Here is a 25,880-nt window from a genome sequence, read left to right as displayed (position 1 = left end):
CAGCTAGTGTTCCAAAGTCTCCCATTCATTCCCACAGCTCCTCTGTATTTGTGTTTAACAAAAAACTTTCTATGTACATAAAAAAGCTACACTATAAATTGTTGATAGAATACACTAAAGAATTTAAGTTTATTTAAATTACTACGGTTTGTAAATAATTCATGTGGGATTTTTTCCCCCTCCTTTGCATTGGGCAAGTGGATATGTCGCAATATTTTTTTGATCACGACCTAGAGTGTATTATTTTTTTGTGCTGATTTAAATTATCGTTTAAAAAAATCCCCCGAATGTGTCGAGTGTACTAGATGTATAGTTGCTTTACACAAAAGCTGGTTCATTCAAAATGAACACCGTTACTTTTTGTGTCTATTGGGGGGCTGTTCAAAAGTGTGCTGGGACCTACAATGGAAATTTACATTGGGGCTCGTTTTGGCGACCCCAACCAGAAACATATTTTAGCTTTGTTCATTGGTCTGACCACTGAGTAAGCAGTGTTTAATATTTGTAACAATCAAAATGGCCTTATATCTGAAATGGTTCTCAAAGAGAAAAATGATTGAGTTTATCTTTGACAAATAAGGACTTTTGTGGAAGATACACCTCTAGTAAACGCCAGTAACAAGAAGCTTCAAAACACATCAAACCAATTTTATGAAATGAATTCAAGTTGTAAGTGGGACTGAACCAATGGTATAGTTCAGGTGTTTACTGGAATTGCAAAGTTTCGCTATGGACTGAAATTTCTGTTCCTTAACAAAATACAAAATGTATCACTCTTAACAGTAAATTTTCAAGCAGATTTCCTGCTTTTTATTTAAAGTCTTTTACCTCTGCATTATTCAACATTATATCGTATATGTACAAAAAACAAACTGCCTCTAATGTTTTAAGTGCTACATAGTTTTACCAACTCCAAACAATGCAAAAAGTTTACTTCAAATAGAATAGTATTACTTTAAAACGTACGTCAAGGCACATTCTTTAGTTTTTAAGTCCTTGAAAAAAAAAAATCTATATTCTATATAGTGTAGATTCATTGTACCAAATACTGTTTAAATGCAGTGAACACTTTTGGTAATTACTCAAAATAATTATTAGCATAGAAAATTACTTGGTGACGAGTAATGGGGAGAGGTTGATGGTATAAAACATTGTGAGAAACGGCTCGCTCTGAAGTGACATAGTTTTCGAGAAAGAAGTAATTTTTCACGTGTTTGATCTCGAGACCTCAGATTTAGAATTTGAGGTCTCGAAATCAACCATCTAAACGCACACAACTTCGTGTGACAAGGGTGTTTTTTCTTTCATTATTATCCCATAACTTCGACGACCAATTGAGCTCAAATTTTCACAGGTGTGTTATTTTATGCATATGTTGAGATACACCAAGTGAGAAGACTGGTCTTTGACATTTACCAATAGTGTCCAGTGTCTTCAAATAGTTAAATCTAATAAATAATTACAGAGCCGTCAATCCTCTGCTTCCACAGAAAGTTCCCAGAAAAAGAAACCAATCATTTTAAATCAACCATAATGCCTATTGACTCCTTTCAAGTTAGTTTTATTTCTCGTAGTATTTGTAGTATTTGATTTTCTTGTATTTGAGACCTACATTTTATTTTTATATTTTGAAAAATTGTTGGTGGTCAGTAAATGTTTAGAATACATTTAGAACAAATACTTTATTTTATTTTTCTTGTCCATTCGGTCGATTTATTTTCTTTGAAAAAAGTTTACAATTTGTTGTAAATATTATTGATAATAATATTCAGACTTCCACTAAAACTAAATCGATGTGGTATAACAAAAAGAAGCAAATTATTAATCCAAAATAAATGACTGCAAAGCCTACATTATTACGGCTGTAAAAATTGCTCCAATACCGATGATCCACTTATAATATAAATTGTACCATACAAAAATAAATGCTGACAAAACGAAAGTAAAATGTTGTTATAAATGAAGTTACTTCTTTGATTGTCCCAAATGGTGTCTTGTCTTCGTCGAGCGTGTCGATGCTTGTTGCGTTTTTTTATTTACTTTTAGAATTTAGTTGACGCCAAAGAGATATCGTAGATCGGCTAGGGTGAGCTTCTTACTCTGGGATCGAGCTCTGTTTTGGAAGAAACAAAAAAAATATCTGTTAGGATAAACAAACGATTGCCGAAAGAAAATCTCACGAGCAAAATTCATAAACTGACGTGCTGTGCAAATTTTTTATTTTATAACCATTGCTTTAATGACTGTAAGCAAAGTAAAAAGGCGTGTCTGACCATTTCGTACCCTTCGAAATTCAACTGCATATTTTGTTTGGTTCGATTGGACTAAGTAGTAAAATTTTTATGCTTTGCATGGGAACTGGCATATCGCAAACAGGGTTGTAGCTAGAACCAATTTTAGTGGTCGACAATAAATCAAATATGTCTTCGAAGTCCACCAAGGGCGGGCAAATTTGCCACTGTTTGTGTTTGGGCCATGCAATAAGTTGAAGGGCCCTTTGACTGTTTTTTTTTCTCATTGTAATTTGATACTCGTTATAAATAGCTGTGTCTCAAATGAACCAGCACCGCCCATCGTGGCTACAACACTTATCACAAACAGTTAGTTGTGGAATTGTTTTGTAGCCCAAAGCACTACAGAGCAAAACTCACTTTACTGATAAAAGTAATGTGCAGTTTGTGATAATTGCATTTGGTAGAATTTGGAGGACATTCGGATATCATGTTTTGCGACTGTTCATTCATGCTCGCTAATATCGAAGTCTTATATAGCGCACTTATCTACCAAACAAGGAACTCGAGGCGCTGAGTATATATACAAACTTTCAGAAAGATAGGTAATTGCAGTGATGAATTTTGAGACCCAATTATTTAGCACCTTATAAGGGTTTACAAGGTGCTACGGCGCATACAGCAGCCACAGCCAGGAACCCCTTCTCTTTTCGAAAAGTGCACTGAGTTCTTTTACATGCGTTACACAACACATGGGACCAACGGCTTTACTTCCCATCCGAAGGACGAAGCAATGGTTAAGTGTCTTGCTTAAGGACACAAGTGTCATGGCTGGGGATTCGAACCCACACGCTGCTGATCAGAAACACCAGAGTTTGAATTCGGTGCTCTTAACTGCTCGGCCACGACACTGCCATATTCAGCCATGTAATGATCGATTTTGAAGTACAGACAGACAAACAGACAAACATACCCTGAGAGCACATCCGTGGCCAGCTTGGACTTGGCCTTCTGCAATTCTCGTATCCTCATCTCGATGGTGTCTATGCAGACAAACTTATGGATGGAGACATTGTTCTTCTGGCCAACGCGGTAGACACGGTCGCAGGCCTGGTCCTCTAATGCAGGGTTCCTGACAGGAGAAAACGTTGTGGCAGTGTGACTGGATTGTATACTTATTAAAAAACTGTACATCAGTCGGATGGTATAGAGTGTATCGCCGGCCAATGACAGGAAAAGTAATGTGGCTGAACTTGGGAAACGTAGAAAACCAAGAATTAGGAGCGCACTACTGTGTGAATATTCTCCCCGGTGGCAAGTGCAGGAATGCCTTTTTTACAAAACTTGCTGCTATGCTTACATGAGTGAATTTTACTTATTTTCCCTGTCTCTTCAATTCATATTTAAACGAATGCCAGGGGAGGGGCACTGGATGTTTTGAATTTCAAATTGGTATTGTATTTATTTTGCAAAGGGCACTTCAATTGTAAAATCTTATAGTCAATGTGAATCTTTTGACGGGGCACCAAGGCCAAGACCAGGGGCAATGGATTGGAGGACATGGCCTTTGTGACCTGCATGTTGTTTCCAGGCCAGCATTAATTATTAAAATATTTGTTTGGGGGTCTTACCAATGCATGTCCAAAAGAAACAAGTGGTTTCCCCCGATGAGATTCAAACCGACCCCACCGGCCCTCAGTGATACCAGCATGATCTCTGGCCCCCGCGGGTTGCTGTTGAAATCCTCCAGGGCCTCTCCCCGTTTCTTCGGCGGGATATCGCCACGAATGCTCCAGAACCGATAGCCGGCCCTAGTCAGATGATCAGCCATGATGTCTAGCATCTTAGTCCACTGAGAGATGACCACGCTCTTCATGGGACGACCAGGCGGGCTGTCACGACGGATTTCCTTAAGAGCTGACAGGACAGTTTGTATCTGGGTTTTTGAAAGAAGGAAAACGTTTAAAAACATTGATGTTGGTTGGTTGAAAGTATGAACTGTTGTACATTTCGGTGTGATCCCTGGCTACACGCCAGCTAACTGTTGTATGGCTTCTGACAAAATAGGGAGACCGCATAAATTTTCTGATGAGCAGAAACTAGCAGAATACCAGTCACAGATTGTACACATGACATGGTAGTTTGGCTGGTAACCTTACTCTGGTAAGCGTTTTTGTTGTGCTTAGCTACCTTTTGTACTTAAAACAGCTGTATGAAATTGGGGCCTCATGCTATTTTGTTTTGAGAAAAAGGCAGCGGAGTTATAGCAGAACCCTATCCATCGGCAAAGCCTCACCTTTGTGCTTGCCACTTTCTTGTCGAAGATGGACGTCTTGGTTGCCGATTCAACCCCTCCTCCACTGGGACCTTCCCCTGCCTCCTCTTCCTCCTCAATGTTCATTTCCTTCATCTGACCAACCAGATCTAGATCGATACCTTCTGGTTCACAGCTATCTGTGTCTACTGCCTGTAAAGAAGATTTTGAGGTTCCTCATCAATTCATAAAAACCTCTCATTGAGGGGAGGTACATCATCAATTCATGAAAACCTCTCCGTGTTTACCGCCTGAAAAGAAAGTAAGGGTTTGAGGTACCTCTTCAATTGTATAACAACCTATCATTCCAGTGGTGTACGATCTCGGTGCACCATTTTCCTTCTTTCCAAGAATGCCTTACTCGATCGTAACTCCTGAAAGTTTGACTTGAAAGTATCAAAATATATTGGATATTTTAGTCCTGTAGTTGATTGGTTCTGTGTTTTAAGACTGCGCAAAGCGTGCTGTCAAAAGACAAATCAAGTCATAGAGCAACTGCACCCCTTTCATTCGTTTTCGATCTTGTTATACGTCTAACTGCGCAGTTTAGGCTGACCACATAAAAACATGTTTCATTTTAAATGTATTGCGACGAAATGCATGCATTTTTACACGCGCCTACTAACGGCTTACTGTACCTCTTTAAGAAGACTAAGGTGACCACAGCACTGTCTCAGTCGGAGCAGCGACACAAGTATATGACTACCACTCATGACTCCGCCTGCAGCTCCGCCCATTCGCATGGTTCCGCTACCACCAGCGGCCCCGCCCGTAGAGGCCCCACCTGCGCTGGTGAATAAAGAGGGTGCTCTGCTTGGAGCGTGTGAACCTTGACCCTTTTCCTTATCCTCGTGGAAGCGAATGTAATCTTGCACCTTAGATCTATGGATAGAAAACACCACACAAAACAGATACATTATAAAGTTATGTGATAATTCAAAGGACTGACTCATCGGACTTTCGTTCATTTCAACAATCTTTGCCTACCACAACTACAACTACAAAAGCTTCTTCCATTTCTTTTAGTGAATGATAATTTCCTTACGCTGCTCCATTTCTTTGGTATAGTCTCCCTGTACATGTTCACCAGAGTAGTTCTTAACTGTTTTAAGTCTCTGTTAAAAACTCATTTGTTTGAAGCTGCTTATTTGAAATCTGCTTACTTGTGTTGTATCTTTAACTCATTGTATATTTTGTTGTTCTCTTTATGTGCCTCGATGCTTTTGCATTAGGCGCTTTACAAATTTCTATATTATTAGTATTCTTATTATGTAATCATTATAAAGCACTATATTATTAGTATTCTTATTATGTAATCATATTATTATTATTAGTAGTATTCTTATTATGTAATCATTATAAAGCACTATTTTATTAGTATTCTTATTATGTAATCATATTATTATTATTATTAGTATTCTTATTATGTAATCATTATAAAGCACTATTTTATTAGTATTCTTATTATGTAATCATTATAAAGCACTATCACTGCTTACTTTGAATCACCAAAGACTTTATCATAGACTCGTCTCTCATTTGGGGACAGCTCAATCTCATGAACATGGCTTTGCTTATCAGGTAGCGCCACCTACATGGAAAAAACAGATAGTCAACATTGATTTATTGTGTAAAAGCAACAGGGGCCCTAGACTGGTCCTCTGGATGAGGATACGGACAGGTATTGGTTTTATATGCATACACATGTACATTGGATTTAACTGTGAATCTCCAGAATGATGAGGGCCATGTAAAATGATGCAAGGTCAAAGTTGATTATAGATGGGTTCACTGGCAAATATATGGCGTAAGTCACGAGCCTCGAAGTGTGGCGTAAGATGTTCAGGCTATCCGAGCCCAATTTCATGGCTCTGCTTACAGCTGAACTTTGCGCTTATGCTTACTGTGCAAGCGCTGCATTTCTGTGCTAGCTGTGTAACTGGGCCCTGATCCCAGGTAAAAAATGTATAATTTTCTAGCCAATAAGTTAGGGTTCTTACCAGTGGTTTGCCGGTGGCGGCATTCTTCTGGTCTTTAGTTCGTCTCAGTAGTAGGTTCTTCACCAGAATATTCAGCCGATTGCTGCCAGATTCTACAGGGGAAAAGACATACTGGTGACTTCATTGTTAAACCACTCACTTTCTTACTTAAAGGATTTGGGTACCTTTTCAAAATGTCCATAGATTTACATTTAAAAACTAACAGGATTTGAAGATAATGATAGTAGAAAGCTTCCCTTCAAATTTTACCTACTGAGGTGCTGTAGTTTTTGAGAAATGAGTAAAACAATGTCATGAAAATACATTTGTAAATGATTAAAATAATTTTCGTCTCGTGAGACGAAAAATTATTTTCCTGACATTGTTCTACTAATTTCCAAAAAACTACAACACCTCAGCACGTAATATATTCAGGGAAACTTTCTGCTATCATTATCTTCAAACTGTGTAAGTTTAATGTAAATCTGTGGACATTGTGTTTTTTGTCCTACAAAAGTTACATAGACTCTGGCAAGCATCTGTTCAGAGGCCAGCATTAGCAACTCAACTACCATGATAAAATTTATGAGGAAAATAAGTAAATAAAACAAGAATGTAACAGGGTTTTTTTGTGAGAAGGGAAAGGTTGACGTTGTTCCACTCACTTGAGTTGTTGTCCACCTGTCTCTTCCATACTTGATACTCGTCAAATGGAGAACATCGCAGGAATCTATAGGAGAAAATGAAGAAACAGGAGTTAAGGTTAGACTTAACATTAATAGGTTAGGGTTATCATTGCTCTTTTTGCAAAAAAATAAAATAAATAAATTGCATTTTACTGCAAAGCTTTGTAAGTCTAGCTCCAAACCCTCAAGCTCCCAGGTTAGTGTTAGAGTGAGGGTTAAGCCCGGTTTGTACTTGCAATACAGATTTGACGTCACAAACTCGCAACGATTAAACCGTAACAGTTGAGCTGTGCTCAATTCCTGCAAATCAAGCCATGTGAGGTCGAAATTTGCTTCACATGGTCAGAGTTAGGGGTAGCGTTTCGATTAGTTCAGGGAACATTTGGAGTTCAGAAGCAAAACCTTGACCAACCTCAGCAGGGAAAACATGTCTTGTAGGTTGTTCTGTATGGGTGTGCCCGTCACCGCCCAGCGGGCTCTGGCGCGTAGACGGCATATCGCCATGGCTGTCTGACTCTTATGATTCTTGATGCTGTGTGCTTCATCTAGGATGATACGCTCCCAGCAGATCTTTAGGAGCATGGGCTGATCTCCGCCAGACGGCAAGTCCTATAAAGGGGAATGATAATAATAATATTGAACATTTCATCACTCAGTGATGCTCATACGTTGTTACTCATGCTGGGCCGTTTATTTCATTCCTTAAACCATATCAGAGTATACAGCCTGTGCTATCATCTCTGCCCTCATATGTACCCATTTGGGTGAAGAGAAGCAATTATAGCTGAACGACACAAAGTGTCATGACTGTGATTCGAACCCATTTCAAAGCCATTAGTAACCTTTGGGCAGTCAGGTTGGCTCAGTTGGTGTCTTACCCCTGCCTTTTCAACTCTGTGGACCCTGGTTCAAGCCCAGACTGGAGCCTTACATGTGGATTGGTTCTTTTAGTCCCTACCTGGTTGCAAAGCTTTTCCCTATATAAGTTTTCCTCCACGTCTAAAACTGAAATTCTTCTTTGTCTTGTCCAGAAAAAAAATTGGTGTGATGTTTCCACTAGGATGCTTTGCGGACTATATAATTCAGATTCAGTTTTGATGAGAAAATCTTGAATAGCTGAAAAAGGCTTACCTCTACTGGGTGTTCACCCTTATCCTTAGCCGAGAGGAACGACAGCTCTTTACTGACGATATTATAAGTAGTGAACACCATGTCATACTTGGCTAACTTCTTGGGGTTTCTCTCGCGGTTGGCTCCGTGGTAAAGACACAGCTTTAGAGAGCCTGGTGCACAGCGTCTATCCACCTCGTTGTTCCACTGTAGCATTAGAGAGGCGGGGCACACAACCAGGGTCCCCTGGGAGGTAATAAAGCCTTGCTGGTCTGCAGAGTTCAAACAAAAATGAGCTTGAGATTTTTTGTTTTGATATCGGTACACATCTGTTCGTGTCCATTTTATAAACAACAGTTAGAAAACCACCAATACAGCAGTTTTCTCAATGTTATTTATATCTGAATTAACAATTGCAGTGTCAATGATAAACAACAAGTGTTGAGTTAAATACATCTGCAGAGAGTAACTCAAAATATATCATTTGCTCATTTGGTGTCTTTGTTAACAAAAAAAAGACCCATGGTTGTGGCTGGGCAGTGCTCACCTGACAGGTTATTTATTTATATATTTGTTTCTTGTTTATCCTGGGAAATCCATTCAGTAAAATAAACTCACTGATCTCCCATAGATCCCAGCTAATAACAATCTACAGAAGTGCACTGATCTGTGTGTTTACTTGCCACATGAATTTTAAGTAACACATTGTCATAAATGTATCTTTCGTGGTAGCAGGGCTCAAATTTGGCGGGGGAAAATCCACAAGAACACATGGCTTGATGCTCAAAATCCTTGTGTCATTCACATGATTTAAGGATAAACGATAACAATAGGATATCTTACCTTTTGGTTTAGAATCCGTTTCTGGTTTGTCCTGTAGAGCAGCCTGCTGCTTCTGCCTTAGAGTCAGTGAGATCATTGTTAGGGTCTTGCCGAGCCCCATATCATCAGCTGCAAGATTGATATAGAAATAGGTACAGTTTTACAGAACAAAATATATGCTATGATGAAATCTAGGTGGCCAGTTAACCCCTTCTTTACCACATGGGGTGCCGTGGCTGAGCGAATAAGAACACCGACTGGTTAAATAATTGTATCACTATTATTGGGTTTCTTTGGTCAAAACAGCTCATTCAGTATGACGGACTTAAATCCTACAAATTTGATTTTATAATATGTTCCAAGTGTCCACCTGTCCTATCTCAAGTTCATCACAACCCATTGGCCAAGTTTGATTGATTTTGATGAATTCATTTTGTTGTGGGCTTGTTGCAATACATGTAGCTACTTACCCAGAATTCCTCCACAAGGATGTTGCTTTTCTCTCCAGATGAGCCAGGTCAAAGCTTGTCGTTGATGGGTCATGAGTGTGACCTTTAACCCTTTGGGGTCATCAGTCTCTGTGTCAGCAGAAGGGCATGTCTGTAGAGATCTAGGGGAAAATAACAAAAAGAGGTGTAAATATTAGGTTTACGGTAACACCATGTGCGTATCTTTTTGCTGAGTAGATTATGTTCTTTTGAGAACTTCTCAATTGCTTTATATTCTTCTACTGCAGAGTAGACGTTTTTGGAATTCAGGAGACTTCTCAGTTCTGAAAAAAAACCGTCCGGGGGTCGATTTCACAAAGAGCTAGGACAAGTCCTAACTTAGGACTAGTCCTAGGAGATACACAAACTGCATGGATAGTCCTAAGTTAGGACGAGTAACTGGTCCTAACTCGAGATAAGACTAGTCTTAACTCTTTGTGAAACCCACCCCTGCTTTTCAACTACAACTTGGGCAGAGGGTAGGAAATTACTTTCACTTCAATGGATCAAGGGGACTTCTGTGATTAACTTCACTTCCTCTCAACAGGGAGATGTGAACAACAATCAGGAAGTCTATCTTTAGAACTGCATTCAACATAGTAGGGAAAAACTTTCTATAATTAGGGAGATTTTCAAATTGTTAGTAAGCGCATGAAAGGATGGTTTATTTCCAGGGAACTTTGTGCAGAATCAGGAAAAGTTGGCAGCTGTATGTGGCCAACATCAACGATAACAGGTCTATATAGGGAAAGAATAACGTTCTTACGTGTGTAGTTTTTCGATTGCGTAGTTAGTGATAGCTCCTACTTCTTTTTGTCTGGTGCTGGTCATACGTCCTCCGTACAGAGTCTGGATCTGTGGCTGGGCTGCAAAGCGAAATCAAACCTATCACAATTCAAGAAGGCAGGGTACTAACTTTGTATATTACTCAAAGTCTTACTCTTAGATGGAGAAAGATTCTAGTCAAATTTAAGTGGAAAGTTTGTTTATAAGAGTATTGCTATAGTTTTTAACAAACAATCCATGAACATGTCTTCAAAATGCTTGCTAAAATGTAGTTTTTGTTCAGGGATGTTAAACCTGTTTATATCATGCTTATTTTGGTTGTAGCAATGGAAATACGCAACAGAGATTTGTGGCATCTTTAAATGCTATTTTGACAGTATAGGTCAAATTTGTTCATCATTTGTTGTGAAACACATATTTTCTTACAGACATGTTTATGCTATAATTAGCATAATTTGCTTTCCGGTAAATAAGCCAACAAAATTGGGCCAAGGACTACACGCCCCATCAAAAGGAAAGCAATAATAATGCTTAGAGTCTTGCTTAAGGCTAAGTGTCAAAACCAGGACTCAAACCCACATTCTGCTGATCGAAAACATCAGAGCTTGAGTCAAGTGCGCCAGACAGATCGTCCATGACGGGCAATAATGTTTACCTGCAAATTGGTATGCCATAAACTGTTGCTGCTGAATTGAGGCCCCCGAGGCTGAGGTCATGGCCAGAGGTTTGCCGTTCAATAGTTGCTGTGGAAACATTCCTAGGACAAAAAGGGGTGAATAATGTAAATTTTCCACAGTTTGAAAAAAAATTGAAAAAACAATATCAGACTTTGGAACACTCGTTGGCAGCAGACAGAAATCTTTCATTAATTTTTTTTTGGAGAGAGATTGCTAAAATCACCAGGCCATGGACTGTGCCTTCGAAGTGGAGGCTACATTGTATTTCTCATCATGGGCTCGTTCGAACCAAACCTACTCCTGGGGCTGAAACAGGGTTATCCCCTTCAAAGTCTGTAACGATGTAGGCTTGGGTATCATCCACAATGACCCTGGCTGGTAGAGCAGAATGGACTACCTTCCCAACTTTTGGTTAAGTGCCATGCTCAAAGGCACAAGCGTCATGACCAGGATTCAAACCCACACTCTGCTGCTGCTTGGGTCTGGTGAACTAGACCACTCGGCCACGATACACTATGCCACTATATGTTTGTATATGAATGCATACTGTACCATTGGTCTGGGCTTTCTTTAGTCTTGCATCAACAGCTTTGATCTCTGCTTCTGTAGTCAATACTCTCTGAATAAGCTTAGCACCCTTGTCTGGTAGCATCGACAATGGAACAGATTTCACTACATCCTGAAAAAAAGAAGTATGTTGCTTCAAACTTATCTGAGGAAAAAAGCCCAACCCAGATTTGCAGACAAACATTGTAACTCTTATCTCTTTTGTTTTTAATTTACAGCAGGAGCTCTCAATTAGTTTTTTTCAGTCCTCTAACCTTCACTATTTAAGTTTGTTTCCAAATGTATGATGAACATTACAGCTTTGTCAAGATTTGTACTAACCCTTTGTTTGTCAAGATCTCTAAGTAGTCGATGTTTTAGCTGCAGATCTTGCTGTACTTCTAAAGCTACTAATCCCTGTTGGGTTGTCTTCCCATAGGCCTGAAAGAGATTCACCGGCCCGGTGGTAACGCTCGGAGCAGGGGCGATGGAGCGGATGGTAGAGGTAATCGCCCTTGCTCCATTGCTTTGGGGCTTGGTGGCCACTGATGAAGGGGCTTGCTCGGCTGATGTTAGATCGATAACTTCGCTGGATTGGGCTTGTCTGCTCTGAATGGATGATGTGGTGGATTGCTTTGGCACAACTGGTTGCTCTTGATGGGGTGGGACGGTTGATGGACGGCTGCTCCCCAGTGTGGAAGACACAGAGCTTCCTGTACTGGATGATCTTGAGCTGCTTGATGAGACAGAACTGGAAGCTGATCGACTGACTGCCTTCGCCCGTTGGTGTTGCCCCTCTCTTATCCCTACCATTCCAGCTTCTCCCATCTCTACATGATGTCCTACAGCTCCTTTACTCTTTGGTTCCAGACCTTGTGATGACTCCTTAGGGCCCACGGCAGGCTCTTCAAAGACATCATCAGCCTCAGAAATTGCCATTTGAGAGCTGAAGCTCTCAGACAACTCATCGATTGTCGCTTTTTGTGACACATGATGAGACACTCTCCTTTCCTCTGTCGTCCCGGTCTTCTTTGGTAGGTCTGAACGACTAGGGGTTGGATCCACATACACTGTTGACGAGCCATGTCTTTCTTGCCTCCCGACAACTTGTGAAGTAGTGTCAAAAGTGGGATTGCTTCGAGGAAGCTTGAAGTGGTTTGATGTAGTGGTGTTATCTTGATGGGGTTTGTGTTGGATCGGCTTATCAGATTTACCCTTATCATGCAATCCGTTCCGATCTTTTAATGGCTGGCGTCCTGAGGTATCCATCTGTGATGGACAGAGGGGAAAAACAATAAGTATGAAATTATAACCCTAAACGTATGAAGTTTGTTGCCGTTACGTAACATGCAAAATATGCAAGGATGGAGACATCAAACTGGTCTTACCAGTCCAGGACATGTTGTCAGCCAAACTTGTATCATGTATGATTTTTATACCAGACACACTTTTTGAATGAAACACAACAGCTTAACTCTTACCTTTGGGTTAGATTTGTTGATGACGACTGAGCCACACCAACCCTTACCGATCTCCCTGAACTTACTGCACCGAAAATAACGTCTAAAAGAGAGAAATTAAAAGATAAACTGAATTTAACAACCTATATGTTTGTTTGTAGCTTTCATAAATCTTGTATTTTGGTGAAAAAAAGAAAAAGAGAAACCATTAAATGTTTACCGGTAGCTCATAAAAAGGCATGTTCTCCTTGGTAAAGGGCACCCTACTACTAGTAAGTTGTAAATTTGTACGCCAGAGCATTTCAAAGGCACAGAGGCAATGACAGGGGCATGGAGGCAATCCCCTTTGTTGCCTCCATGAAGTATCAGGCCTGAAACTGATTTTTGGAAATGAAAAGATGATTGTTAACTTTCATAGTTTTCTGTGAATTTCACCGATGTACATGTACATGCAGTGTGACTATATTGCTTTTAAATTCAACACTATTTCTTTGCTTACTTCTCTTCACCAGTTGAAGAGCTGGTCCCAAGTGCCTGTAGCTCCACAACATTATCATCATGTACCAGGCAAGAAGAAACTGGTAACCTGAATAAACGAAAAACAAAATTAATAATGTTAATTTCTTTCAACTTAAAAGAAAGAAAAGGACAAAACACCTTCAGTGACCAGCCAGCAAGACAAGGAAGTTATGTTATTAAAGTTTGTGAGAATTTTTTACTGTTCCATATTTCACTTTTTAAAATAAACAAAAAACAAAATTAATATGTTAATTTCTTTAAACTTAAAAGAAAGAAAAGGACAAAACACCTTCAGTGACCAGCCAGCAAGACAAGGAAGTTATGTTATTAAAGTTTGTGAGCATTTTTTACTGTTCCATATTTCACTTTTTAAATGGATGATTTTCAACCTTGAACTAGCTAGACAGACGGTCAACAGGCCAGGAATTTCATCCTTGAGAGGGCAAGGCCATTTTCATCTTGCAAAGGCCACTTCCATTTGAAAGTCTAAGTCGGTTGGATCCTTTTGAACTATGGGGAACCAAGGCCAATACTTGGGGCAAAAGAGACAACATGGTCTCTGTGTAATTCTAGGTCTTTCTCGTGGTGAAACTTTTAAAAAGGTCTTTAGCGTACAACTACATACCTTGCTGGGGAAATGTATTCACACTGTTTCCCCAATCCGATGCTGCAGATGTAATAACTCTTGCCTTTGTTTGGTCCTTCCTTCGTGCCAGTCTTCAGGAAACATGGCTTTCCTATAGAATATTAAGATTAATTCCAACATTTATCAAAGCTTCCAGCACATTTGGCAAATAGAAATACTATGTAGCATGTGGCTTTTAATTAATCCTCCATTCCAATACTCTCTTCTCCTCACTCCACAAACAATTGTGTAAGTGACAAAACTGGGGGAAATCTAGGCATTAAAGCATTGATTTCTATTTGAAAAAAATGATTTCATCTCCGTAGCGGCGTAGGGCATATATAGGGACAAGGAAGAAGCGAGGGAGTAAAACAGCAGAGAGGTATTGGATTGGCACAGAATTATGAATTAGAAAACTTTCCGTATCCTATAATCCAGTCACCCCCCCCCCCCCCAACAAAAAAAAAGCAATTTTTTATTTGAGTAAATTGGATCTTCCCCCCATCCATATTAATTATATTATAATCAACCAGTAATGAGTAAATAAAACACTCCTTTATTCTGGGGCAACAGATCTACGGATCATAGTATGTATTTGCTTTGTTGTCCCTTGCCCATCTTGGGGTATAATGTTGTCAATGTATTTTGTTTCGTACTGTTATGGCGAATAAAATAATAATAATAATAATAATAATTAACCGTCATTACATTTGGAAAAGTTTCCGTAGGCGTATGGCGCCACCACTTTTTCATTCGATATGAAATAATATAGTATCTAATTTACCTCAATGAGATATCCCTTTTTGTAAAAATGAGTGAAAAAGTGGTGGCGCCATACGGAAAGTTATCCACAGTGTCGATGTCATGTGTTGATTAACTTGATTGTTGACTGTGAATCGTTTATTGATGTCAGCATAGCAAAGGACGCACAAACCCGTTCATCGTGTTCATTTTAATAATTTGGCATGACAAAAACACGGTATAATTTCTTAATTTACTCCATCAAATAAGCCCAAATCAAACCTTACCATGACCGTCACATAACACGTTATCCATTGCAGTGAATAGATCTTCCGATCGCGAATCTTTTCAACAGATATCAGGAAATCGACTCAAAAACAACCCAGCAAGTGTTTACTTCAGCTGCTCTGCGATGGGGAAAGCCCTTTACAAATTGGACCTTTAAATTTGCTTCCACGTTTCGACCAATCAGCGCCCTCATTTTTTTGGGACAAGCGAGGTATTGGGCAATCCAATAGAATCTGGTAACCGCCTCTTCTCGTGTGTAAATCGTGCATATGGTTACATGAAGGCAATATGTTTGCAACCAGACTCGTCACAAATGTTTACAAAATTTGGGACAAATGTCGTCTGGCGTAAAGAATGACAATTGACGTAAAAACAAACAAATAAATTACATTTTTAGGCTGTTTAAATTTGCAAAGACGGCACTTTCAGGTCTGAATCAACCGGTAGGTGACGGTGGAGTTCTTGAATGGCTGGGGACTCCAAGAAAACGGAGTATTTTCCGCCGTGCTGGGACGACGACGAACGCATGAGTTATCTGTTTTCGGACTTTCGGCAAAACAGGACAGTAAACCCAAAAGACTGGGACAATAAACTTAAATTCTGGTCGCAGCTGATCGAGGAAAGGTGCAAAAAGAAGAGATGTGCTGTGTTTGAGTGCGACAGAGCAGCTGAAGGGTTAAGAAGAAAAGGTCGGCTACCTATGGGATTGGATAGAGTCCTTCGAGAAATGGCAAAGTGAGATTTATTTTTTTGCATCATATAAAAAATAGGCCTAATAAAAAAGCTAAATAAAATAAATTAATAAACACTTTTTTTTTATTAAAAGGAACTTCCAAATTAGTAAAAGTATATGGGTTTTTTCATAAAAGAAGGGAATAAATAAAAGGGTAGGGAAAAGTTTCCGTATGGCGCCACCACTTTTTCATCAATTTACCTCAATGAGATATCCTTTTTTGTAAAAACGTTTGAAAAAGTGGTGACTCCGTACGGAAAATTGTCCAAGGGTAGCGACTAGCTTTTAAATGGCTGTTAGAGGGACTTTTATATGTAATGTTGTAAAATATACCCCGAATGAACAAACAGTTTCATGTGGGGCTTATATTCAATGCAGATACTGACGAGGAGAAACTAACATTATACATTCATCGGCCTATTGAGAGATGTAAGTCTATTCTTTTGAGACAGTGATTCCATGTATTAAAGATAATGGACACTAGTATTGGTAATGGTCCCTTCCCGTGAAATATGCTAATCACATTCACGCATGCGTACAGACCCTGTTGGTTGGCAAACGCCATAGAGTTGTGCACTAAGCAGACGTGCAATCGCATCTGCGTCACGCACCCATTAGCCGTGTACAAAACAGCGCGATGTTAGTGCGCAGGCGCTATGTGCAATTTACATATTTCATGGGAAGGGTCTATTGGCAAAGACCAGTCTTCTCACTTGGTGTATCTCAACATGCATAAAATAACACACCTGGGAAAATTTTAGCTCAATTGGTCGTCAAAGTTGCAAGATAATAATGAAAGAAAAAACACCCTTGTCACACGAGTGGTGTGCTTTCAGATGCTTGATTTCGAGACCTCAAAGTTGCAAGATAACAATGAAAGAAAAAACACCCTTATCACACGAGTGGTGTGCTTTCAGATGCTTGATTTCGAGACCTCAAAATCTAATTCTAAGGTCTCAAAATCAAATTCGTGGATAATTACTTCTTTCTCTAAAACTACGTCACTTCGGAGGTAGCTGTTTTCACAATGTTTTATACCATCAAAAGCTCTCCATTACTTATTACCAAGTGAATTGATGCTAAAAATTAATTTGAGTAATTACCAATAGTGTCCAATGCCTTTAAAGCAATGCAACTACAACTAACCATTGATTTGTTTTGTTTCTTTTGAGTAGCAATGGACAAATTGTCAGCATTGATGAATTCAAAAACAGCGTGAATGCATCGTGGTTATCTTGGGGCGTTCATCAGTTTATGAGACGACCAGTGTCATGGGCTGTTGGCTACATGTTTAAGGGCAGTGAGTCAAAGCTAAGTGGAAGCTACATTCTCATGGATGTGTTGAAGGTATTACTAAATTGATGTCTTTCACTTGTATTTCACTTCAGCCCAAAAATAAAACAAAATTTGAAAGACCCAGTGAAGCTTTTAAGTATTGAGAGGGTTCTGGTGTTTGCATTCCAAAATCACAACTTTAAGATTTTAAGTTAACACGTTGGGTGCGTTCGTCTGGCTACCCCAGGTCAACCCCGGTGTGCTCATCCGGGTGAGCCCCTGCCATGAGCTAATCGAACGAACACTCACCCCCTCGTGGTGATGTCATGCACCTCGGGCCAGACCCAAGTGACCCATTCCACAAGCAGGGAACTTGAGGCTGACCTGGGTGAGCCCCTGGAATGACGTCAAAGCTGTTCGAAAGTATCGGGTCGACCGCACCCTGTAATCTTGTGACTTGGATTTCAGTTCAATTCAATTTTATAGTTATTAATCACTTTTTTTCCCCAGCTTGTCTCACAGTGTGTGCATTTAAATCGATTGCAAAATGCCTTCCATTTTTCTTCCATTTTGCCTGAGATTACATAAAGGCTACATCATTATTGAGGCCATGTCTTTTTTGCCCTGGTCATGGCCCTTCAAAAGTTTCACACAGACTTGAACATTTGCCACATAAGTTCTCTTTGAAAAATTAGTATGTCCTTGCCCTCTCAAAAAAATTAAAAATTTAAAAATCAAATTTTGTTTCATCTCAATTAATCTAGGAAATCTCAGAGTCCATTTTAGACACCCATCGACAGTGTGAGAAGATGGACAATCTTGTAGACTATGCGACTCTCAGAGATGCATGTCAAGATGTTTGTGGTGATGAGATGACCTTTGACCTTGTGCTTCTCTACCTGCAAAAGATGAAGAAGGCCCATGTAGAAGTAATACCAGATGGCTCAAAGGTGAGGACTGTTTGGAATTCAGTTCCTGTTGAATCTTGTCAACTGCTGTCAGAGCCCAATTTCATTGCTCTGCTTACCGCTGAATACTGCGCTTACCATCACCTTTCGCTGCTTACTGTGCAAGCACCAAATTTCTGTGAAGAATCTAGTAACAATTTTGGTCGCGTTATTTGGCTTATTATCTCAAAGGGTCAAGTTGCATTGAGGTTCTATGGTTATGCGTATGGGCGGGTGCTTTTTGTACATTGAGTACCAGTATGTAATGATTGTGTTACACATTTATTTTGCCACGCATAAGCGTGTGTGCGACACCTTTGTTTGAAAGTGTAGTCTACGCTAGGCGCTTGGTACATCATTGTCAGGGAGTGTACAAAGCTCTATTGTGCGCGGTCATTTAAAACTATCTTGTGTCGTTAGTGCCGTACTTCAACCAGCGCAGATCCAGGAATTTTATATCATTCTCAATGAGTGTACAAAGCTATATTGTGCGTGGTAATTTAAAACACTATAATGCTCTATTTAAAACACTCCCTGTGTGTCCTTAGTGCTGTGCTTCAACTGGCGCTGATTCAGGTGGGGGGGGGGGGTCACACCTTAAGTTGACTGCAAGCAGTAACACTGATTATTTATCCTTGTATGACTGGAGATGGTGTCTGTCCAGACGGCAGTGCAATCGTGCATCACACCTCTTTATTTTGGGCATTTCTATTAAAAAGAACAAGGCATTACAGGGTGGGGTCCGGGCCGCTTTTGGCCTCATTAATTTGTGTATTTATATAGTAGGCTCTGTAGGACACTGCAGAGGTGTTTCGGTCACTGTTTTTACACCTTTGATTCAAGCCCTTGTAACTATATATATGGCCAATTCATAGGGCCAATAGCTCCCCCTTCCATAACGCAAAACGCTATAGGTTCTCTGAGGTCCATTTTTACTCACAGAGAACAACTATTGTCCAATGATCTGCCTCCTTATTGAGAGTGTGACACCATATCCAATGGGTCTATAGTGTGAAAGGACAACAATTGTTTCTACTGTCCAAGTTCTCTTGAAGAGTCTTGTCAGATATTGCTACATTCTACAACATGCTAAAATTAAGTAAGGGACCCCAGTTAAATTGCTGTCGTGTGAATAGCACTGTAATTACCAGAACGTACACTAAAGTCATGATCGTTACGATGGGCTGCTTACAGTTACTGTTAAAGGCAGTGGACACTATTGGTAATTGTCAAAGACTAGCCTTCACAGTTGGTGTATCTCAACATGTGCATACAATAACAAACCTGTGAAAATTTGAGCTCAATCGGTCATCAAAGTTGCGATAGTGTCCACTGCCTTTAAGTATTATATTGTAATTGAGATAATAATGAAAGAAAAATAACCCTTGTCACACGAAGTTGTGTGCGTTTAGATGGTTGATTTCGAGACCTCAAGTTCTAAATCTGAGGTCTCGAAATCAAATTCGTGGAAAATCACTTCTTTCTCGAAAACTATGGCACTTCAGAGGGAGCCGTTTCTCACAGTGTGTTATACCATCAACCTCTCCCCATTACTCGTCACCAAGAAAGGTTTTATGCTAATAATTATTTTGAGTAACTACCAATAGTGTCCACTGCCTTTAAGTATTATATTGTAAGTATTGATTGTGTGGTCCACACAACCATCTCGACTTGAAGGTCAGGCCATTTTGATGGTGAATACTCTGCCTAATGGATAGGAAGTACAAACAATGAGGCATAATTATAGAAAGGTTACTGACGTTTTCAATAGGCAGTTGTTTTATTTTGTCTTGAAAGTTACTGCAGTCGCAATTAAATAATATAGACCGAGAACTACAGCCAATTAAAACCAGCCTCAGATGATAATGGCGTTTTTCTCCAAGCTTTTCGTTAGTGTTGTTGTTGTTTTTTCGTGTTTTGTTCTCTCTCACTCACTGCTATGGAAACGGTGACGTCAATGGACGGAGCTAACTGCTTTAACTCAACTTGGATGAGTGTAACTCAACCCAACTTCGCTTTAAATGTTTACAGGCCTGTATGCTTCATTTTTGAAAGGGCAAGGGCACCAAGGCATTTTCTCCTAGGTAAAGGGCACCCTATGAGGAAATTGTAAGTTTCTACTGGAGCATTTCAAGGGCACCAAGGCACTGACCAGGGGCAACGGAGGCAATCGCCTTCGTTGCCTCCGTGAAGTATCAGGCCTGAATGTTCATGTACCATGACGTTGGTCTTTTCTTTTTCTCTGGTTATGCTGGTAATCTTTGTTCCCCTTTTTTGTGTTGCTTTATTTAAAATTTAAATCTGAACATTTCTCTTTTGCTCATAGGTTGTAAAATTTGCCCGCAAGAACCAGCCAAATGTGTCTCCACTCAATGAAACAGAACTTGGTGTACTAAGGTAGAGCCTCTATAATCTTTTTTAATATCAATATAAATCACAAGGGAAACTGACTGGGTAAATTTTCCAATAATTTTTGGGGTTGAACAAAGAATCAATGACCAATGACCTCTGTATTAACGTGCCGGTGCTCCACCAACTGAGCTATCATGGGGGTGTCGTGGCCAAGTGGATAAGAGCACCGAACTCAAGCTCTGATGCTTCGGTTCAGCAGAGTGTGGGTTCGAATCCCGGTCGTGACACTTGTGTCCTTGAGCAAGACACTTAACTATAATTGCTTCTCTCCACCCAGGGGTAAATGGGTACCTGTGAGGGCAGAGATGGATCTTGCGATTGGTTTAGTCGAGTAGCGCATATATTGCGCACAGGCTGTATACTCCCCAGGGAGCTGAGATGGTTTGAGGAATGATTTAAGGCCCAGTGACCAGGGGTAATAATGTCGGAAGCGCTTTGAGACACCCCTCGGGTGTGAAAAGCGCTATATAAAAACGGTCTATTATTATTATTATTATTATTATTATTATTATTATTATTATTATTACTTAGCCCTATGTTGGCGGTCTCTCTATATTTGTCAATATCTTTGTTCGGGGGTGCCAGTCAGAAGCCATACAACCGTTAACTGTCGTGTAGCCAGGGATCACACCCAACATATGATACAACCTGGGAAGCGACAGCCAGAAGATCATCTTAAGGGGGTGCGACTTTTTGTTTCAGTGATCAGTATAAACCACAAGGGAAATTGACTGGGTAAATTTTTAAATGGTTTTTGGGGGTTAAACAAAGAATTGACTAGAGAGGGACTCGAACCAACAACCTCCGGATTAACGTGCCGGCGCTCTACCAACTGAGCTATCTAGCCCTATGTTGGCTCAAACCGTTTTGTTGAAAGTATTGTTTTGTACCTTTGTCTCAATCAATATTTTTGTTTTGTTTACAGTTTAAGGAAAACAATTGATTCATTGGAGAAACAAATAGAACAACTTCACAAAGACATGACAAATCTTCGATCAGAGGCATCTCTAAGCATTCGCAAGGGTCTGAAGTCTTCGGTGAGTTTCAATGCTTTAATTCTTTATGACTCCCCTCAGCTATCCAACCCCCCTAAAAAAAAATCATGAAGATTTTGTTTACCTTTTGCTGCTGGTATGAGCAGCAGTCAACCTGGGTGTTCTTTAGTTCAAATTCAAAATGCACAAATTGTTGATACAATGTACACCAATTGTAGGTCAAGAAAGACAAATAATAGCAGTTTTGTAAAAACTGAAATTTTAATTTTTACAAAGCTGCTAAAATATTTGTAACTGAAAAAAAGGATCAGTTTCAGGCATCTGAAAGCACACACCATTGTGCAAGGAGGGTGTTTTTTTCTTTAATTTTGTTCATGCAACTTTGATGACCAAACCTCCCTGAATTCTTATTGATTATTAAAGGCCAAGAACATCTTGAGGAGGAAGAAGTTGATTGAGAGGTCTCTGGATAAGAAAGAGACCATGTTAGATACACTCATACAACTCCGAGACCAAATACATGGAGCGGAGACGAATAACATGGTAGGTTTTATTATCTCTGCCTGTTAAACGGTAGAGGTATTAATTTTTGTTTTTACCCTTACCCCGATGTGTGTTGGCACTGTATAATCAGTACTTTCCCGAGTTCTGTAAAAAAAATCACAAACATATTACTCAAGTGGGATTCGAACCCAAGACCTTTGCTATTTTATAGCAGATGTCTTACCAACTACATAGGGTACGTTCATAGAAATAGAACCCGGTGAACGCTGAGTGTCTCATTGTGCGTGCGGTTTCGTTGTGAGACCATTTTTATGGACGCGCACACGCCATTTTTGTAACGCGTGTATGGCAAAATATTTTGCCATACAATTTTGCCATACAATGACATCATCATTGACCAATGAAAACACTAGAAATGGTCTATGTGCGCTGACATCTTGCCATTTTGCCATACGTGCGTGTCACACAAGGATAATTTTGCCATACGCTCGTATTGCGCGGTATTGATTTTCCGCGTACACAGACGACACAGAGGGTGGTCGAGCTCAGCGTTCTCCGGGTTCTATTTCTATGGGTACGTTCTATTATGAGCCCCTGACAAGAGCTAATCGAACGATCACTCAACCTCTCGTGGTTACGTCATACCTCGGGCCAGCCCCAAGTGACCCGTTCCACAAGCAGGGCACTTGGGGCTGACCTTGGGGCAGATTCGGGTCGACCCAGGAAGCTAAATGACGCACCCATTGTAGACCATCAGGATTTCCTAGTAGCTAGAGGCAGAGTTCTACCTCCATGCAGAGACATTGTCGTTGTGCTTTATGTTTTTTCTTTTTTTCTTCCTAAGCAGTTCTCTATGTCACTGAATATCTTCAAAAAAAGGGTGATCATTGGGTCAAACTCAGCATATTATGCCTCCTTATGCAACCAAGGATGTGTGTTTTCGCCATCTTGATCACCTACGCCATAAGTAAATGGCCCCAGAGACCTAATGCAACTCACATGATAAAACACAGCCACACTGATGCATGTGCAATGAATGGTTATTTTCAACACTGCCCTCTTGTGGCAGTCAAATATAATGATATTGCTTACTTGGTTGTTGTTATAATGTACACATATGTATATTTTTGTTTGTTAATGAAACCTGATTTATCTTGTATTTTATTTAGATATTTAATCATCTGTGTTGCTTTTTTTGTTAACTATGATGTTTGCCAAACCCATTAAGTGTAAAGACCCACTAAAACCACCCAAATTTATAAAAATCCATATCAAACTAGACAGGCCTATATTCACATTATTATTGTACTTTCTTATCAAAGTTATTGCTCCTCAAAACTTTATTAAAAATGTGATGTATTTTTATTTTGATGTTTATGTTTGCCAAACTCTTGAAGTGTTGTAAAGACCTGCAAACTTGCCCAAATGGGTAATTTTATTTTTGATTTTGACTGTAGACTCTTGAAGCATATAGAGCAGGAGCTAGTGCGTTGAAACAGACGATGAAAACAAATCAACTTACACCAGAGGATGTAGATGATACAATGTCAGAAGTTCAAGAGGTGAGAAAGTATTGTTATGATAGGTATTTTTATATTAAGTTATTTATATAGTCATTGATTTGCGTTACATATATCCAAAGTATCATAAACAAGACGGCAATTAGTAATTTGGAGGAAATGTTCACCGTTTTTGATGTGGGTAGAAAACCCTAAATGGGGAAATCCACGCAATAGACCGATCCAGTAGGCTCCGCCCACAGCGCACGTGTGAGCAAGAACACGTGGGGCTCTCCAATGCCTTTCTGCACAACTCTGCCGCGTGCGCCAAGATACGCACACGCATGTCGGACCTTCAATGCGTTGTGATTGGTCAATACGCAATGGGGCGTAGCTTAGTGGATCGGTCTATTGGGAAGGGACTGAAAACCTAGTCCGCATGCCAGGCTCTTGTTCAAGGTTGGATTGGAACCAGGTCCACAGAGGTGAAAGGCAGGGTCGCCATGTTGTAGTTAACACCTATGCCAAGTTTTATAGTGTACCGCATTGCTTCATGCGCCGTGACAACTGCCAGTGTTGCTTAGACTCAGATTTCATCCAGGATCTTTTACAAGCCAATCATGCATGGGCTTCTCATTGATTGAATTTTATTTGTTTGAATCTTGAATCTAGGTAATGGAGTTATGTGCTGAAATAGACGACGCAATGTCACACGGAAACAAAGCAATAGACGAGTCCGTTTCCTTCTCTGCTGGGTTTGACACTGAGCTACTTGAAGATGAACTTGCCGAACTCCTTGACGAATCAACACCTCTAGAAAACCAAACTCAAGCATCGCCAAAAAGCAAAGGTAATAAAAGTACTGATACAACACAAGATAATAGAATACAAACTTTATTTAGGTCTTGAATTAAACAACGACACCCACAGCAATCATCATGGTGCCTTGTGCAGGTCTGCATGCTTTGTATTTGAAAGGGCAAGGGCACCAAGGCATTTTCTCCTTGGTAAGGGGCACACTATGAGAGAAAAGAAATACTGGTGCATTTCAAGGGGCACCAAGGCCTGGGGCCGATTTCACAAAGGTCTCAAATTGATCGTAACTTCAAATCAATCGTAGTTGCTAAGTAAAGTGTGATGTCACAATACAAATCTCTATGGTGATACTGAAAATTTGTCTTGCGATGAATTTTATTGCTTTGTGAAATCGGCCCCAGGGGTATGGAGGCAATCACCTTTGTTGCCTCCGCCAGTTATCAGGCCTGCTTGTGCTTACGCTGTGTGGTGCCCTTCGTACAGTTTCAAATACAAATTTATTTTTATTTTCCTCATAGTAGTGCCGCCACACCAGAAGAAAATTGCTGAGCTCTTTGAAGAGGAAAGTTCAAGGCCTGGTTATTGTCCCTGCATTGAGTTTTTGGATTGGCAATATATAACTTTGGTTTTAGCCATTTGGTCTGTTTAAGTACGCCATTTTGATGTTTTCCTTACAAATCAATGGCTGTGTTCGATTTCATTGCTGTGGCTGACACTGATTATAGATGAGATTACAGCTGGGATTATGCGTCAATTTGATCCACTTCTGGGTTTATTTTGACACAGAAGCAAATACAGGTCGACCGTCTCTTTTGTAAGATAACAATTTATGTTTTATATTCTTCTTTCTTGTTTTCTCAGTGGGCAATTCGTCTGCAAGCGGGAAGGACTTCCTCGCCGATTTTCCAAAGGTACCAGAATCTGATCCACAAAGCCCAAGTAAAATTGACGAACACCCTACAGCGTTGTTAACAAGTTAACAAATGATGCTTGGTGTGGCTGGTAGGTAAAAGACACATATTTGTTACACATTGATGTAGTTTTGTTATGTGCTGATAAAGATTTATGCCCCTGTATCGTCATTATACTTATACACCTGGGCTCAATTTCATACAGCTGCTAAGCAGAGAACACTGCTTAGAAAAATTCTTTGCTAAGCAAAAAATTAGTTGGGCACCAGTTGCAACAGTGTAAACTTTATGGATATTTGGCTTGTACTTAGTTTTTGCTAAGCAACATTTTTGCTTGTGCTAAGCACATTTTTATGTATACAGGCTTTATGAAATTGAGCCTTGATCACAATGGAACTCGGCTAATGATGTTCAGTTTTGTTTGTTTAATATCGAGAGATTTGATAGCTGTGTCTGATTTGATGGCTTTAGCAGTTGCTATGGCGTGATTTTGAGAAGACATATTCTGCAACGCTG

The 25,880-nt window shown here is 39.9% G+C and overlaps 2 protein-coding genes across 2 annotated transcripts; one reads left to right on the top strand and one right to left on the bottom strand.

Annotated features, from left to right (window-relative positions):
• Positions 1-1,415: 1,415 nt before the first annotated feature.
• Positions 1,416-15,385, bottom strand: LOC117295010 (transcription termination factor 2-like). Its single transcript, XM_033777572.1, has 20 exons — positions 15,272-15,385; positions 14,244-14,355; positions 13,599-13,685; positions 13,121-13,202; positions 11,982-12,908; positions 11,646-11,772; positions 11,072-11,173; positions 10,397-10,496; positions 9,613-9,752; positions 9,164-9,271; positions 8,342-8,592; positions 7,623-7,819; positions 7,190-7,254; positions 6,546-6,637; positions 6,045-6,136; positions 5,184-5,427; positions 4,528-4,698; positions 3,863-4,167; positions 3,205-3,363; positions 1,416-2,113 (listed from the first exon to the last, which is right to left on the bottom strand). Exons 1-20 carry the CDS (start codon positions 15,297-15,299, stop codon positions 2,050-2,052), a joined length of 3,453 nt encoding a protein of 1,150 aa, XP_033633463.1. The 5' UTR covers positions 15,300-15,385; the 3' UTR covers positions 1,416-2,049.
• Positions 15,386-15,588: 203 nt separating this feature from the next.
• On the top strand, positions 15,589-25,624 carry LOC117294962 (charged multivesicular body protein 7-like). Its single transcript, XM_033777520.1, has 9 exons — positions 15,589-16,007; positions 17,181-17,352; positions 18,045-18,230; positions 20,554-20,624; positions 21,565-21,676; positions 22,058-22,177; positions 23,596-23,700; positions 24,310-24,487; positions 25,315-25,624. The coding sequence occupies exons 1-9, from the start codon at positions 15,739-15,741 to the stop codon at positions 25,431-25,433; spliced, it is 1,332 nt and encodes a 443-aa protein (XP_033633411.1). The 5' UTR covers positions 15,589-15,738; the 3' UTR covers positions 25,434-25,624.
• Positions 25,625-25,880: the final 256 nt, after the last annotated feature.

The sequence above is a fragment of the Asterias rubens genome, chromosome 9 (assembly GCF_902459465.1).
Source record: "Asterias rubens chromosome 9, eAstRub1.3, whole genome shotgun sequence".
Classification (NCBI taxonomy): Eukaryota; Metazoa; Echinodermata; class Asteroidea; order Forcipulatida; family Asteriidae; genus Asterias; species Asterias rubens.
The sequence above is the reverse complement of the archived record's forward strand: the minus strand, read 5'-3'. Positions and strand labels throughout refer to the sequence as shown.

Bases quoted from the DNA above. Each gene is read 5' to 3' on its own strand.
- LOC117295010 (XM_033777572.1), bottom strand. From the start codon at position 15,299: ATGGATAACGTGTTATGTGACGGTCATG. The intron at 10,497-11,071 runs GTAAACATTATT...TTCGCTTTGCAG, and splicing joins TATGGCATACCAATTTGCAG to CCCAGCCACAGATCCAGACT. The intron at 5,428-6,044 runs GTAAGCAGTGAT...TTCTATCCATAG, and splicing joins AAAGTCTTTGGTGATTCAAA to ATCTAAGGTGCAAGATTACA.
- LOC117294962 (XM_033777520.1), top strand. From the start codon at position 15,739: ATGGCTGGGGACTCCAAGAAAACGGAGTATTTTCCGCCGTGCTGGGAC. The intron at 16,008-17,180 runs GTGAGATTTATT...TCTTTTGAGTAG, and splicing joins GTCCTTCGAGAAATGGCAAA to CAATGGACAAATTGTCAGCA. The intron at 22,178-23,595 runs GTAGGTTTTATT...TTTTGACTGTAG, and splicing joins GAGCGGAGACGAATAACATG to ACTCTTGAAGCATATAGAGC.